At 39.1% G+C, this 16,513-nt stretch overlaps 1 protein-coding gene across 1 annotated transcript in view; it reads right to left on the reverse strand.

Moving 5' to 3' along the window:
• Positions 1-931: 931 nt before the first annotated feature.
• The window catches only part of LOC123550865 (uncharacterized), a gene marked incomplete at its 3' end in the record, with an annotated part of 62,091 nt that continues 46,509 nt past the window's right edge, over positions 932-16,513 (reverse strand). The window contains exons 2-3 of the mRNA XM_053535335.1: positions 1,468-1,558; positions 932-1,247 (exon numbers count right to left, since the gene is read on the reverse strand). Of these exons, the coding sequence (XP_053391310.1) occupies positions 932-1,247; positions 1,468-1,485 (334 nt within the window). The remainder of the gene's footprint in view (positions 1,248-1,467; positions 1,559-16,513) is intronic.

Below are 16,513 nucleotides of genomic sequence, written 5' to 3' on the forward strand. Positions count from 1 at the left end.
AAGTTTGACTATGTTCGCGAGGTTTAATATTCGCGAAATTGTAAAAATGGTATCCTACTGGAATTAGCAGTATTTTTATGGTGAATATTTACGCGAGGATTAATTTTCGCGAGATGTAGGCCTCGCGAATATAGCGAAAATTTAACCCTCGCGAAAATTTCTGCTTTTTCAGTAATAACAAATCACTGTTTGGAATTAATTATTTCTTAAATAACATCGTTATGTAACTTTGGAACTTGGTGAAAATAAAAGAAAGAGAAATTGTGTACAAAAAAATAAACGCTTTGAACTCCCCAGTTGTGTTTTGTAATAAACCTGTCTAAGGCGGACCCCTATGGTGTTCCTTTATATTTTCGTTTCATCCTCGCTCTCGCTTTGTATACGTGAATGTAGAAAAACATGTACAATGTACATATCCATAATGAAACTGTTATAGGGTAATGATTGAGGGGATGGCGTTATTGAGACGGAATTTTCTATTAGATTTCTATCAGTATTTAGTTGAAGAACCATTGTTCGTTTGTAAAGATATGAGATATAGTGAAGGTATTGTAATACAATTTTAAAGGCTTTTAATGACTATCTATTCATGTTTTATAATCCCGATTCCAATAAGTTGTAGTAAAGTTATGTAGCTAGTATAATTTTTTTCAGGGTTTGCCAGTTGTAATATGTAATGCTTCTGTCTTAAATGTTTTATTCTTATAAGTTTTAGATATTATCGCGAAACGTCAGAACAAATTGAATTACAAAGTAGATAACGTGAGCCAAACATTTTCTAAAACAAAATTTCGTAAATTTGCAAATCAAAATGAAATATAAATTGTTAAAATATGCATATCATTTGAAATCCAAATACAATGAGGTAGATATATGGGTGTGTTTCACTGAAAAAATTTCGTGGAACGACTCTTTGACATGGCATACGTACCTGTACTTCCTGACCGCTGTACTTTTTTACCACATGTGCGGCAAAATGTTGATCCAGTCTCAAGGGCACACTCACAGAAGCGGCAAATATCAGTTTTCAACCGTTGTTTACTGACTTTGGCGCCAGAAGTTTCATGAAATCCTTGTGTCCTCATTAAATCTACAGAAGAAGCTGGTCTATTGTCATCTGAACCAGAACCAGTACAAGACGCCTCTGGGATCGGTACTCTCTGGTAACCACAAGATTTGCAAAATTTGCTTTCTCCAATGTCACCACATTTAGGATTAGGACACAAGAGCATGTTGTTTTCGAATGGCTATAATTGAAAGAAAGAAATTAAATATGTAGTGAAATAGTGTTTATATGTGGCGCGTTTGTCATGTCTCTTCAACAATGTTTCTACACTAATTAATTTTAGATTTAGGACAAAAACTGACTGGACACATACCGACAGAGAATCAGATTTGACGTTATATTTTCACATTGCGTTTTATCATAGCTATATATTTGTTCCATGCATATACAAAGGTACATACTTTGCTTGCCTCAGCCATATTCGTGCATTCAGTGTTCCACTCTCTATCAGGCTAAATCACTTTATATCATACGCTGTATTACTCACATTACCTGTATGGGTTGAGAAACAATAACACATGAGAGATAATGTTCAATAAAGTATATCGAAAACAAAAGTTATTGTCCAATTTAAAGTACAGAAATAATATGGTTAATTCTTAAACTTTTTTTTATTGATACACTATCAGTTCGATATAACCTTAATTTTATTTTAATACTTTATTTTTATTGGCATAGATTATCAAAATGAATATTTCTTTTAGCATGGACTATCAAAATGAATATTTCTTTTGGCAAAAACTATCAAAATAAATATTTCTTTTGGCAAAGACTATCAAAACGGATATTTGTATTAGCATATACTATCAAATTTTATATTTCTTTCGGTAAAGACTATCAAAATGAATATTTGTGTTGGCACCGACTGTCAAAAAGAATTTTCACTGTTGAAAATATTTGACTAAATTGAGTGGTGATTAAACCTAAACGATCAGTTTTATACGACCAGTTTGACACTGGCGTTACAGCAAATGTATTGTGTTAAGATTACGTGATAACATTTATAGGAAAAAGTGTATTTTAAACAAGAGGGCCATGATGGCGCTATATCGCTCACCAGAGTTGATCTGGCCTACTGACCTAGTTTTTGACCCCACAAAAGCCAGTTTCAAATTTAACCTCGGTATCATCAAGACAAACATTCTGACCAAGGTCCGTAAAGATTGAGTCACAACTGTGGCCTATAAAGGGTTCACAAGCTTTTCCTTTGATCTGGCCTACTGACCTAGTTTTTACCCCAAATTACTCAGTTTCAAAATTTACCTAGAGATCATCAAGGCAAATATTCTGACAATTTCATAAATATTGAGTCATAACTGTGACCTCAAGAGTTTTCACATGCAATTTCTTTGATCTGGCCTACTGACCTAGTTTTAACCCACATGACCCAGATTCAAACTAGACCTATAGATCATCAAGACAAACATTCTGACCAAGTTTCATAAAGATTGGGTCACAACTGTGGCCTCTATAGTGTTCACAAGCTTTTCCTTTGATTTGACAGGTGACCTAGGTTTTGACCTCAAATGACCCAGATTCAAACCTTATCTATAAATTATCAAGAAAAACATTCGGACTAATTCTCATGAGTTTCAAACTTAAATTGTGGTCTCTAGAGCGTTCACAAGATTTTTGATCTGGCCAAGTGACCTAGTTTTTGACCCCACATGACCCAGTTTCAAACTTGACCTAGAAATCATTAAGAAAAACATTCTGACTCAGTTTCATAAAGATTGAGTCACAACTGAGGCCTCTAAAAAGTTCACAAGCTTTTCCTTTGATGTGATTGGGTGACCTAGTTTTTGACGCCAAATGACCCAGATTCAAACTTGACCTAGAAATCATCAAGACAAACATTCTGAGAAATTTCATAAAGATTAGGTCACAAATGTGGCCTCCTGAGTGTTCACAAGCTTTTCCTTTGATCTGGCCTAGTGACCTAGGTTTTGACTCCACATGACCCAGTTTCAAACTTAACCTAGAGATCATAAAGACTAATATTCTGACCAAGTTTCATAAAGATTGGGTCAAAAATGTGGCCTCTAGAGTGCACAAGTCAAATGTTGTCGGACGACGCACGACGCACGCCACGGACGCCGGACAATGACCGGTCACAATAGCTCACCTTGAGCACTTGGGGCCTGATTTAAATTTTGCTCACTTCATTCAAAAATAATCTTGAGGCAGTCGTAAAACCTACCTACATTTCTTCCACAGTATGTAATCTAAAGAATAAAGGCAAATTAGTGCACTTTTACCGCATGTAACTCAGTATTTTTAAAGATGTCTAACTCTGCCCCCTTCTGTTTCAGAAGAAAATTCACTTTGAACAGCAAGAAATTGCATATCAAATGAAATAATTTCACTTCTGTAAAAAAAAAAAAAGACAATATTAAAGCTTGAAAAAGTAAAAACTTACCAGGAAAAGGGAAAATAAGGGAAAACATTTGTCCCAGTGGGGCTTGAACCTACGACCCATGAAAAATTTCAGTCAAAGTAGGATTATTGTAGGAATTGAATACTCTTCAAAAAGGAGGTACTCTATTACGGGTCTGATACCTTAAATAGGACATTTTATTAGTACCACTACAGCAATATTTAAGTGTCAAGTGGCGACCGCAAAAATCTTCCCGTACTTAGTTTCATTTTGTTATATTTTCTGGTCCTTTGGTATCATGGAGTTTATTGAATAGCATTGTAATGATAGAGTTCGGGTTAAACCAGTGATAGGTAGCATGGGTTTAAGTCTGTCGATCCTTCATGTGCTACTGTTTGACAAATCGAGACAAATCGAGATGATACTATCAGAAACCAAACCGTCCAGTGAGAGCAACAACGCTCTGCTATGTATGGATATGCGCGTATGTTATGAAAAGCAAACAATATCACTTGCACTTTCCATTACCTCTCAGTTTAGCTTTGTTGCATTCTGTGATTCCAAAGGATCTCCATCTAGATTTTATATATTAAATCTAGCAGCCACAAAAGTCAGTAATCAAGAAAAAAATGAGCAAATTTAAGAGGAAACTATACAGAGAAGCTTAATGTTAGTTTGATGATGGTAAACCAAGCGTTTCAAATATTTTAACTCTAGCAGGCCTTCAAATCTGTCAGGAAGACAAACTTCAACAGATTTAAAAGATGACAATACAAGGAAGCTTAATATAAGCTTAATGATAACTTTCAAGCGTTTTCAAAATAAGTCGTTAAAAAGTATTGTCCTATTTTTAGTTCTTGCAGTCCCTAAAAACAAGTGGAACCATTTGAACAAATCTGAAAGAAGACATAAAATGTAGGCCACAGTCAAAGGTTGGTGACGATCCATTCAGCAGTTCATTAGAGGCTTTTCTTTTTTTTACCTTTTGGTGCTCAAAATATCGGTCAAGCTAAACATTATAACAACCTTTCGAGAAGAACTTACAAGAACGCTACTGATTAAGTTTGGTGATGATTCATTAAGCCAAACGGAATATGCGAGCATAAGTTTTACAAATGTTTTTGTTTCATTCTTAGCACTGTCGGCCTCAGTCAAACGAAAATGTTTGGACCCATTTAAAAGAGGAATTTATTATTATTATTATAATTATTATTATTATTATCATTATACCAGAATTGTTGAACACCCTTTCATATACGTTCAAGGGCGCTTTACAATTAAACATGTGAAATATCGCAGATATGTAGGAAACTCACAAAACATGACATATGCAATCATAAGAACAACTTCAAGTGAAACTCAAGTCTTGCAAAACACGCACATAGACTGTCATAACCCTTAAAATGTGACATGATGAAATAAAGAATGAATTGTCAATATAGTTAATTACATGATGAATTGTATAGTAAAGAGATCTTCGTCAGCGACGAATGACTTGCCGAAGTTCTGTATCACAAAAATAACAATAGCATATTTATTTTGGGTAGAAACAGTCACAGTTGGTATCTATGTGTTGTAGAAAATTTTGAAAAGGTGTGTTTTGAGAGCTCTTTTGAATGAATCTAGTGTTGATTCTGGTCTGAGATCGTTAGGGAGAGAATTCCATAGTTTTGCAGCGGCACCCCTGAAACTTCTATCACCGTAGGAAATCGCTCGACATTTTTGTGGCACAAGGGTTGTTGCTGCACTTGCTGATCTCAGATTTCTAGTTGGCACGTAAACCTCCAGTAAGTCTCTCATATACACCGGCGTCTGTCCATGCAAGGCCTTTAATGTTTGAATGAGAATTTTGTATTTGATTTTATCTTGTATTTAAAGCCAGTGAAGATCTTAAAGGATTGGTGTCATATGTTCAAAACGGGTTGTTTTCGGGACAAGACGTGGAGCTGTGTTTTGAACATTTTGCAGTTTGCTCGTTGATTTTGGCACGCCATACAAAAGACTATTGCAGTAATCTAATCGTGAGGTCACAAGCGACTTTATAAGGGCTTTGGTGGAATCAGTTGTTAAATATGGTCGAATGTGACCAATTTGTCGTATTTGGCCATAGCATGTTCGAGTCACCGAATTAACATGATGGTCCATGTGCATGTTCAAATTAAGCGTAGCACCAAGGTTTCGAACAGTTTTTGATGGTCTTATGCTCGAATCGCAAACTTTCAGTTCTATTTTATCTATGAAGAAACACTGAACTCCTGTGCTAGTACTTCTGGGTTCTTGCCTGATGGAAGCGCAACTTCGCTTGGACCGTTCAATAAATGTTTCATTATTTTGAACCAACGTTTTTGGTCTCGTTCACTTGATTCTACTTTCTCTGAGTAATAATCAATTCTTGCCTTTTTAACATTTTGTTTATAAGGATGCTTAATTAAAATTTTGGTGAAGATCCATCATGACCACGTTTGGCGATGAATCATACGAATGATTTGTTTCTATTTTTATCTCTGGTGGTCCCGTAATTCAGCCAAGTAGAACTTTTTGAATACATCTGAGCAAGAATCTCACAAGAATGCTACATACCAATTTTAATGATGATCAATCAAGGAGAAATTGTTAAAATGTGTTCTATTTTTAGCTCTGGTGGCCCCTAAAATCAGTCTAACGAAACCATTTGAACAAAACTAAGAGAAGACCTCATCAGAATGCTACAGGCTGTTTTCGGTTATAATCCATTTAACAGTTCATGAAAAAAAAATCTTATTTTAGCGATGACTTTACCCATTCCAGGTGAACTACGTTCCAACGTAAGTCATGACTGAACGATATCATGTGACATATCTCAACGATGTCTGGTTACGGTATCGCTCAATATAACGCGGCATATATAATTTTCATATACAATAATTACTTTGATTGTATTTTCTTGTGTCTTTGCATGAACATGTGTTCATGTTTTAAAAGTAATCGCATAAATTGATTAAAACATTTAGATTTTAAAAACAGTCGTCTGTCACTTGAGAAAATAGAAGTATTTTGCTACTTTTCAGAATAAAATAAAATACTACACGTTTTCAAAAACAATACTTACAGACAGTCAATGATCGATTGAAGGCAATGCCAGTTTTAATCTTAGAAAATACTGCTGCAATTGCTTTATCATAAACAGGCAATATTTATTTAATATCATGTTCCTCACTCTAACCGATGATGTTACTAACTCTACTGACACTCATCGAAGTCTTGCGGCTAAGCACATGACTTATATTCGAGTAAAATGTACCAGCAAGTCTAAATGTGACTGAAAATCAGATTTTGTTCAATGTGTATGGTATTTTCTATCCGGTTTTCCATTTAACGGTTTCCCCAAGATATCTTAGTCCAAATGAACGCGGTGACACAGAGTTGACTTATTAAACTATTGCATGCGCAGACCTTAATTATAATTAAGTCTGCAAACATATCCTTTTGAAGCAAATACGCAACGAAGCAACATAAAGTGAGCATGTGATTGTAGGGTACATTTGTATTAGATTTGTATCGAGAAATATGCACGCTTCTACAGCAGAAATACTGCGCGACTTTAGGAAGAATGAATGCATATTTCTCGATGCAAATCTAATAATCTTTTTATAATTACTACACGTGTATTATTCAATATACCAATGATATAAATTTTGTTTTTTAGCCCGAGTTGAACTGAAAATGCGGTGGTAAAAGAACTAAAAACAGGACGACATTCATGAATCCATGAAAGTGACGTCACAATTGACGACACGCACCCGATATGAAACTGGAACGTCAATATGGAAAATATTTCTTGCACACCGGACTGGCGTTTCCGTTAATTTTACCCATGTCGGCAAAACCCATCTGGCACCTAGCGTTTTATGCATTGATTATATATGGTACTGTTTATGTGAACTAAGAATTTTCATGTACCTTGAGAGCTTCTCTCCGTTCCTTTTACATGAAGTATATTTCTCGGTCCAAAAAGACGTTATCTTTCGGAAAGAACATACCGTTACGCTAGAAACGATAAAACTAAAGTGGGAATTTGTTATTGTGCTTCACTGAAACGTCATGAAGTCACTGCAGCTTATGGACGTAAATTTCCCGCGCTGTGCGTACATACCCTACTATGAGAAAGAGTGCTGCAAATAAAGTCTTTATATTTGCTTTTTTTCTTCTATCATTTGTAAAATACGGTATGCAAAAAATAATCTGTCAGAATAAAACGCTTATTGCACGGCCCATCAGGGCCGGGCATATAGAGGTGGTTTTAGAATGTGCAATGGGTTCAGATTTGACAAATTCTTCCCTTCGAGTCATATTTCTGTTATATTTTCGTTTGACACTCAGAAAGTGAATATTCTAACGTGTAATCGCAACAATAATGGAATTAATATTATTTAATTTTGTTCCTTCTGGTTTATATTTTGCAATATTTGCAGAATTTGCATTATATTGAATCGGACTTGATCAATTTCAGCCTTTCAAGTTACCCGAACAGGGCCATTCGCGCATGCGCAGTAAAATTATGTCATTCTTGCTGTACATACAGTGTAGTCAGTGTAACGTCTTTTTTTTATTAAAATATTTTGTAGTGGATTTTGTCAAGAACAAGGTAAGTTGTTACCAACAGTATTGTTTTTGATAACAATGTATTTTGAGTGCCAATTCACATGCGTTGATCTAAATTTTAGAATACTGACAGTAAACCAAACTCTTGGTTGTTGGGCTTACCTACTCTGGAATATAGAAGGCTTAGGGGAGACATGATACAGGTGTTTATGGGTATGACAGAGTTAACAGTGAAAAGTTTTTCTCCTTGACAGGTCATAACAGAACTAGGGGTAACATTTATAAGTTGTATAAGAAACGATCTAACTCTGAATTGAGAAGAAGTGTTTTCAGTCAAAGAGTAATTGATACCTGGAATGAATTACCTGATAATGTAGTGTCAGCACCCTCAGTAAATGCATTTAAATCGCGTTTAAATAAACATTGGGTGGGTCTTTCCATAAAATTTAAGGCTAGTTGCTATCAATAATGTTGTGACATTGTGATGACTATAAGTTAATAAGAATATGTGTGTGAAGAATGCATCATGTACACGGAAGTTGTTACTAACGAAGAGTTTGGGAGAACACAAAGAAAAGGGCCATTAGAAACGATAAGTTTATATGAATTTATTCATATGTGGCCTCTACAACAGTATGAACAACAGTATGAACAGTATCTTAACGAGTCACCCTAAGTGATGACCTACTTACACTATCAATAGGAAACATAAATAAATAGCATGCTTTAGAAGACATTTTGCTTAGTTACGCATTTTAATAGGTTTATAGAGGTGAGTTGCAGTCAAAGTATCATTTTTTAATGTGTATAAATGTGAAGTTTTTGAAGACGGAATAGTGTAAACAACAGACCACGTGATTTTTGGCGCGATTTTACTACACATACATGTACATATGCTACTTTTGGCAGGTGGCGCTGTGTAAGGTTTTTCCAATAATAAAATGAAGCTATTTATAAACATATCCCAATGTCTGAAACAGTTACTGAAAAATTAGGCATTTTAATTTATCAATTTGAGACCGCGTCAGAACTTTTGACTCGGTGGAGAGAATTTTCTTGTACATAGATCTACTTCATGATAACAAGAGGTGCGAGGCAGTATGAAGAGATAGATAGTCGAAATAATCCGATAACAAGTCTAGGATTTTGTATGTTCTGTAAAATTATAGATAGAAAAATCTTTGAAATCATGGATGGTCCATAATTATATATACTGTACAGACTAACATGATATTTGACCCAGTTTGAGGGAGTTAAGTTTCTTTTAAATGTTGCAAGTTGTAGCAGAAAGGTTAATTCTTGTAGTAGACACGGATCACTCATGTGTATCGCCCGCGAAACTGCTGGCTTACGTTTGGTCCGAGTAATGCTGGGATCGCTCTCTTGCAAGGAGGCCGCCATATTGGTAAAACTATTGGCAGAACGTTACACAAATTACATCATTCTAAAAGGTATTCAGCGCTCGACAAAGTTGGTAAGTCATTATATACTTTATATTAGTCCATTGTAAGGGTTGTAGCGGGTTCAACACTGGTGGCAGCGGTTAAAAAGCTCAGAATCGCCGATCTTCGAGGACGCTACCACGTTCCCCATTGCGCAATACAGCGCAGCACCAGTGCATACAAAAATAAAACCTGTAGTACTTCGAACCTGATTTGGATCGTTCGGGCAGTGTTACAACATCATTGTATGATTGGTTTCATCGTAGATTTGTCTAAATTAAACGATTTTAGGCAAATTTTGATTGGTAATACATCTGCGCATGCTCACCGGAAACTAACCTTTTTCCGGTAGTTTGCAAAGTGTAAACATCCGTTTCGTGGAAATACAGCACTTTCAATTGTTTAATTTATTTGTGTAAGTTTACGAATGTCCCTAAACATGGACAACCAGCCTAGTAATCTTCCTTGGGGGCCAGTGGCAATAAACTTTGCCTCTGTTGAACAATTAATACAAATACCTGGTATAAAATCCAAGTTGGCTTCAGCAATTGTTGCTGTACGGGAGAGTAGCGGTAACCTAAACAGAGAGGTATTAGAAACAATTGCCCGTAGGTCTTTTTCAGAAGAGGTATTGAGCCAAATAGATTTCACAAAATATGCAAAACTAGCCCAAATTAAGGCGGAAAGCTCAGACCTTGAGGATTCTGATGAATTATCAAGGGGGGAAATGCATGTCCATAACCCGCCGGGGTCTAAAGATACCCCACCCCTTTACGGTGATATACTGACAGTTCTCGCTTCAGCCCGTAAACTGTTGAAGGAGGGACAAGAGGGCATGATGGAAGATTTGTCTAAACAGGCGGGTCCAGAACAGGTAAAAAATCCTGAATGTGAAACCAAACAGGTCTACTCGACTAAATCCTCTCAAAATTACCAACTACCTACTGGCCCAGATAAGGTAAGTGATTTTCCTTCAGATGATTTTACTGAAACTGATCAAAGTAGCTCTGATGATGACAGCTCAAGGAAATCGCACCGCTCCAAAAAAACAAAGAAAAATATCAAACAGGGAGTGCCACGCACCAAAAGCGCAGCCTCATCAAAACAAACCCCCCAGCACGCAAACGCGTGCACCACACACACACTCAAAGCTTACACATCAGGACAAAACGAACAACACACACACACACACACACACACACACACACTCAAAGCCAACACATAAGGACAAGACGAACAATAAGCATACACACACGCGCGCACACAAAGTCAACACACAAGGACAAAACGAACAAACAAAGGAACACAGTGGGGCACCGCCTTGGAACGGTCAGTGGCAAAAACACCACTGGGGAGCTTAAACCGGTTTATGGTGCGCACCCAACCTCACTCTTACCCCCATCATGTTCCAAAGACATGGGACAGTGTAAATAAAAGTAATCCCCTCCAGGTGAATCTTTAACACACGTAATGGAAACAAAAAGGCATGGCATGTAAAACACAAAAATGCTCGTGTATAAATATATAAAAAGCAAACCTTAAGAACCAAAAACGTATGTACTCAATGCCTTTTCAGAAGACAGAGCAACAAGAGAAACACCCTTAAGGGCCCGACGAAACAGGCCAGAAGACAAATATCAAAACAGTTCAGTCCTGGTAGGATTTAAACACTGCTCATCATAGAGTCCTCCCCCTCTTCCGTCAGACGCCAAGCCATCACGCAAGCCGAAAACTGAAAGTTCGGTTAAACAAAAACCGAAACGTTCAGTTGCTACTCTTCCAAAGAATCTAACCTATGATGGGAAAGGTAACTGGAAGGCTTTTAAAATGCAATTTACCAGGTATGCAAAGGCGTATGACTGGACCGAGCAAGAGTGCCTAAACTGCCTCTGCTGGAGCCAAAAGGGAAAAGCGCTTGATTATTATGCGATAATCAGCGATATGTCAGAATCTTTGACTTTTAGCGCTTTATTGAAAAATTTGGAAGACCGCTTTGGTGAATGAGAAGTGCCGGCTAAGTGTCGTTAATCGTTTTTGCCAGGGTATGGTTGATAAAGATGCAGGGCACCATGTCTGTATGCAAGAACCGCATACAATGCAACATGCTATCCAGCTGGTCCGTAAGTATCAGCAAGTACACACGGCAATCTATGGTAAGTCTAAGGCTGAACGCCAAAAACGGCGTACCGAATCAGATGATGACCTGTTTACTGTAAACCAAGTTTTTCAAAAACCTTCCAATCCACCGCAAGAGCCAGAATTTATGAAGGCCCTAAAGGATCTGGAGGAACGTCTCCAGAAAACAATCCTGGAAAACAGGGGGCGAGGGAGAGGTCGACCTTCGCGTTCAAGTGATTGTTTTCACTGTGGTGAACAAGGTCATTTTAGACGAAATTGCCCAAAACGCAATGTACAGTTAAACTCCAAGGGGTCGGGCAGTACGGCCGAACCCCGACCCAAACCTCAGAATTAGGCCTGTCCAATCCGCTCACATGCCAGGTCCCAGTGTCAATTAACAGGGAACAGTTAAAAAACAGTACAGTTGAACTTCGGGAGCTCGTACCCAGGGGGACTCATTGCAAAAACAATGCAATGACCGTTTTATCAATACCGATACATATTTAAATAATTTGTTTGATACAGTAGCACCTCAACATCATGACCATCTTGAAAACCAAGGTCAAAAACCAAGTCATATTCATCTTAACAGCAAGGCCACACCATATCATACCATTTTTTCAGCTACAGTCAACACTCGAGAGTATGGTACCTTCAACAATGGTTGTCCACCTACTCAAAGTGGTTTGGTATCAGACAATAGCATTTTTAAGAATACAGACAACCCCCGACAGCATGGTACCCAAAGTGATCAATTGCAAAAACAAAGCAATAGGGGAAACCCCGACGACATGGCATCCGAAAATCCGGTTTTGACCAGTACAGTTGATACTTGACACTATGGTCCCCAACAAAACCAAGTGCCAAAACAGGGCTTTTCAGTTCCTAATGGTGGTCAAGGGGTAGAAGAAGTACTTGTCTGTCAAATAAAGTCAGCATCTAAATTTTCCACGCCAATTCAACTCAACGACCGTCAACTTTCGGCAGTTGTAGATACTGTGCCCAAGTCACTATAATATCTGACTCTGTTTACAATTCCCTGAAAAATCCTCCACCAAAAATTAAGGTGGTGAAACTTCTAACTGCTGGGAGAGAAATGGCCGTGTCTGGTTTCATTGCGGGTCCTTCAAAATCAGGATAGGGACACATTGGTACAAAGAGACCTTATACGTAGGTCCCATTGAGCAAGATATGCTTTTTGGTATCGACATTTTAAGAAGGGGTCGTCAAGCTGTTCTTGATATGGGTAGGGGTGTGCTACATTTTGATGGCATGAGGATAGCGCTTGATGAGGCATCATATGGGGACAAGCCCCAGGTTGCTAGAGTAACTGTTGCTAAGCGCGTGGTGGTACCTCCTCATTCTGTAGTAAGAGTACAGTGTAAAATGGAAACACCACTACCTGATTATGTCATTGAACCAGATGAAAACTTGGGATTTCTTGCCCGAGTTGTACGAAATGGGAAATCAGATCCCATGGTATGTTTAATTAATCCGGGAGACAGATATCGATTAGTCAAAAAGGGAAAGGACTTAGGCAAGGCATATGCCATATCTGACACTCTGGCTGAAGAGTCTGCGGAGGGGGTACGGGTCTATCAGGTAGGTGAGATCTCAGAAAAAGAGACAGATAAACACAAAGGTGTTGAACAGGATATCAAAACTGGTATCCCAGAGTATCTAAAATCCGTCTGGGAAGAAGCAAGCCAACGCTTAAACAAGGAACAAAGTTCAGAACTTGAGGAAATCCTGACTAAATATCAGGATGTCTTTGCCAAAGACGAATTTGATCTAGGTCATTTTGATGCTATTAAGCACACAATAGATACAGGTGATGCTAAACCTACAAAACAAAGGTTGCGCCGCACACCTGCGTGCTTTGCGGGGGAAGAGGAAGCTCACTTGCAAAAAATGCTCAAAGCTGGAGTTATTCAAGAGTCCACATCTGAGTGGGCATCGGCACCAGTTCTCATCAGAAAGCGCGATGGCTCAGTTCGTTGGTGCCTGGACTTCAGAGCTTTGAATGCAGCTACGACTAAAGATGTCTTCCCATTACCTCTAGTAGATGACTGCCTAGATACGCTGGCTGGTAGTGTTTGGTTCTCTAAACAAGATGCCAATTCTGCGTACTGGCAAGTGCCTATCCGGGAAGAAGACCGGAAGAAAACGGCATTCACCACTAAGTACGGATTGTATGAACATGTGCGTATGGGTTTTGGACTTTGCGGAGCTCCAGCCACATATGCGCGTGTCATGAATCTTGAATTGCGTGGTTTGTCATGGAAGATCGTCTTGGCATTCCTAGATGATATTTTAGTGCTAGGGTCGAGTTTCCAGGATCACCTCCAAAACTTGAGGGAGGTCCTGGAGAGGTTCAAAAGTATGGGTTAAAACAAAAACCCAAGAAATGTTCATAGTTTCAGAAAGAGGTTGAGTTTCTGGGGCGTAGAGTTACAGGTGATTCCTTGCAGATGTCCGACACTGACATTAAAGTAGTGAAAGATTGGCCACCTCCAAAAACAACCAAGGAGGTAGAGACATTCATGGGACTGGCCAATTACCACAGGGGATTTGTGAAAAACTTTTCACAAATTACCGAACCTCTTTATGCTGTCACTCGAAAAAAACAGTTCGAGTGGACTGAGAAACAGGCGGAAGCATTTGAGACTCTAAAACAAGCTCTCATTTCACCACCTGTATTAGCGTTGCCGAATCTCAACGATGAATTCATTCTAGACACTGATGCCTCTAACTATGCAGTCGGAGCTGAACTCATTCAAGTGCAGCAAGGCATGGAAAAAGTCATTGCCTAGGGCAGCTTTGCTCTAACAAAGGAGCAACGTCGGTATTGTACACCCAGGAAAGAACTTCTGGCGGTGGTGCGTTTTACAAGACAGTTCAGGCACTATTTATTAGGCAAACCATTTACGGTTAGGACTGACCATTCAAGCTTAAGATGGCTTATGAACTTCCGGGAACCGCAAGGTCAGTTGCCGAGATGGTTGGAACAGCTATCTCAGTATAATATGGTGTTGAAACACCGGGCAGGTCGTGAGCACTGTAACGCGGATGCATTGTCCAGAATGCCGGCAGTAGAGGGGACATGCGAAGGTCACAGTGCCGGGGTGCGACCTGGTACTTTTACATGCGGTGGGTGCCAATATTGTGTTAGGGCTCATGAAACAAATTGGGCAGTCTTCCAAGAAGAAGTAGATGATGCAGTGCCATTGGTGACAAGACCAGCTTTGACGGTTTCCGCTGTTGTTGGCCACTCCATCGATGGTCAAACTGTGCGGACCCATGGGGGCACAGGTGAAAACATCTACGGGATTGATTGGGGAAATTCCAACAGCCTGAACAGCGACAGTGGCAAGCCAGTCTCGAACCAAAAAGGGTTTGATCTAGATAACTCAGAATCAGAGATTCTTGGCTGTTGCACAACTCAGCAGCGTTTAGAATCTGGTGCAGTATGTCAAGACGAAATAGAAGTTTTGCAGTCTGTAATCGACAACATTCCATGGCAAACTGAAGAACCTGCCGGTTACTATGGGGTGGTAGGTGTTAACATTGTTACTACCCGGGGTAAGGCAAGGGATAATGCAGCAGTAGACCAAGGTAGATCAAATGTGCCGAAAACAGACTCCGACGCTCCGCTAAAGCCAGTGGATGGTGATACCGCTGACAATAGGTCAAAAGCAGGGCCTTTGCCAGTCAGATCTAAACAAACTCTTGTGACTCAGACAGACGACGACATTGGCGAGTCGGATAAAGTTAACGAAACAGACTTACCAGGTGTAAACAATCGAAATTTGTATAGCTGGGGTTTTTCTTTAGATGAGCTAAAATAGGCTCAATGGTCTGACGAAGACCTTCGGGTTATAATTGAATGGTTAGACGATATTCGGGAGCCAGATCCATCTGAATTGTTCCGAGCTAGTCCTGCGCTTAAATCTTATTGGTTGAACAGGGAAGAATTCTTGTTTAGCCATGGGGTTTTGTACCTAAATGACCCAGATACAGATGACAAAAGACTTGTCCTGCCAAAAGAGCTACGAGAGATTGCAATAGGGTTAAATCATGACCTCCCTTCTTCAGGACATCAAGGGGTAGGGAGAACTAAAGAAAGAATTAGAGAAAAGTACACATGGTATGGGCTCAAGGATGATGTGACCAGGTATGTATCAGGGTGTGCTGTTTGTAATCAAAACAAGAAGACGAGCAGGCATGGCCGTAGCCCTTTGTCCGAACATCAGGCAGGGGTGCCCATGGAACGGGTGCACCATGATTTCTTAGGGCCTCTCCCAAAAACTTCTCAAGGTAATGAGTATGTCTTGATGATGGTGGACCAGTTCACAAAGTGGGTCGAATGTATACCCTTACCAACTCAGTCAGCAGAGGATACAGCTAGAGGTGCGGTTAATCATTTCTTTTCGAGATTTGGTGTACCTTTTGAACATTTTTCAGACCAGGGCAGAAACTTTGAATCTAAACTATTCACTGAAGTATGCTCTGTTCACAATGCACGAACCACACCATACCGACCCTCTAGTAATGGACAAGTGGAGAGGTATAACAGAACCCTGATGGACGCCGTGCGTTGTTTCATAGACAAATCCCAAAACAAATGGGACCAGTACTTGCCGCATTTGGCCGGCGCTCTTCGTGCTTCGGTCGATCGTATGACAGGGTTTACTACAAATAAGATGATGTTGTGTAGGAAAGTAAATACTCCAGCTACTTTGATGTTCCCACAAGGTCAGAATAAACAGGTAAGTCCAGATAAACATGTAACTTCGCTGGTAACAAGTCTACAGCAGGCTCATGAAGTTGCTACGAAAACACTAAAAACTAGCACAAAGAGAATGAAACGTGACCATGATCTGAGATTAATGGAAAGAACTTACCAGGTAGGTGATGCAGTCCTTGACA

Source organism: Mercenaria mercenaria, unplaced genomic scaffold, assembly GCF_021730395.1.
Source record: "Mercenaria mercenaria strain notata unplaced genomic scaffold, MADL_Memer_1 contig_4716, whole genome shotgun sequence".
In the NCBI taxonomy this organism is placed as follows: Eukaryota; Metazoa; Mollusca; class Bivalvia; order Venerida; family Veneridae; genus Mercenaria; species Mercenaria mercenaria.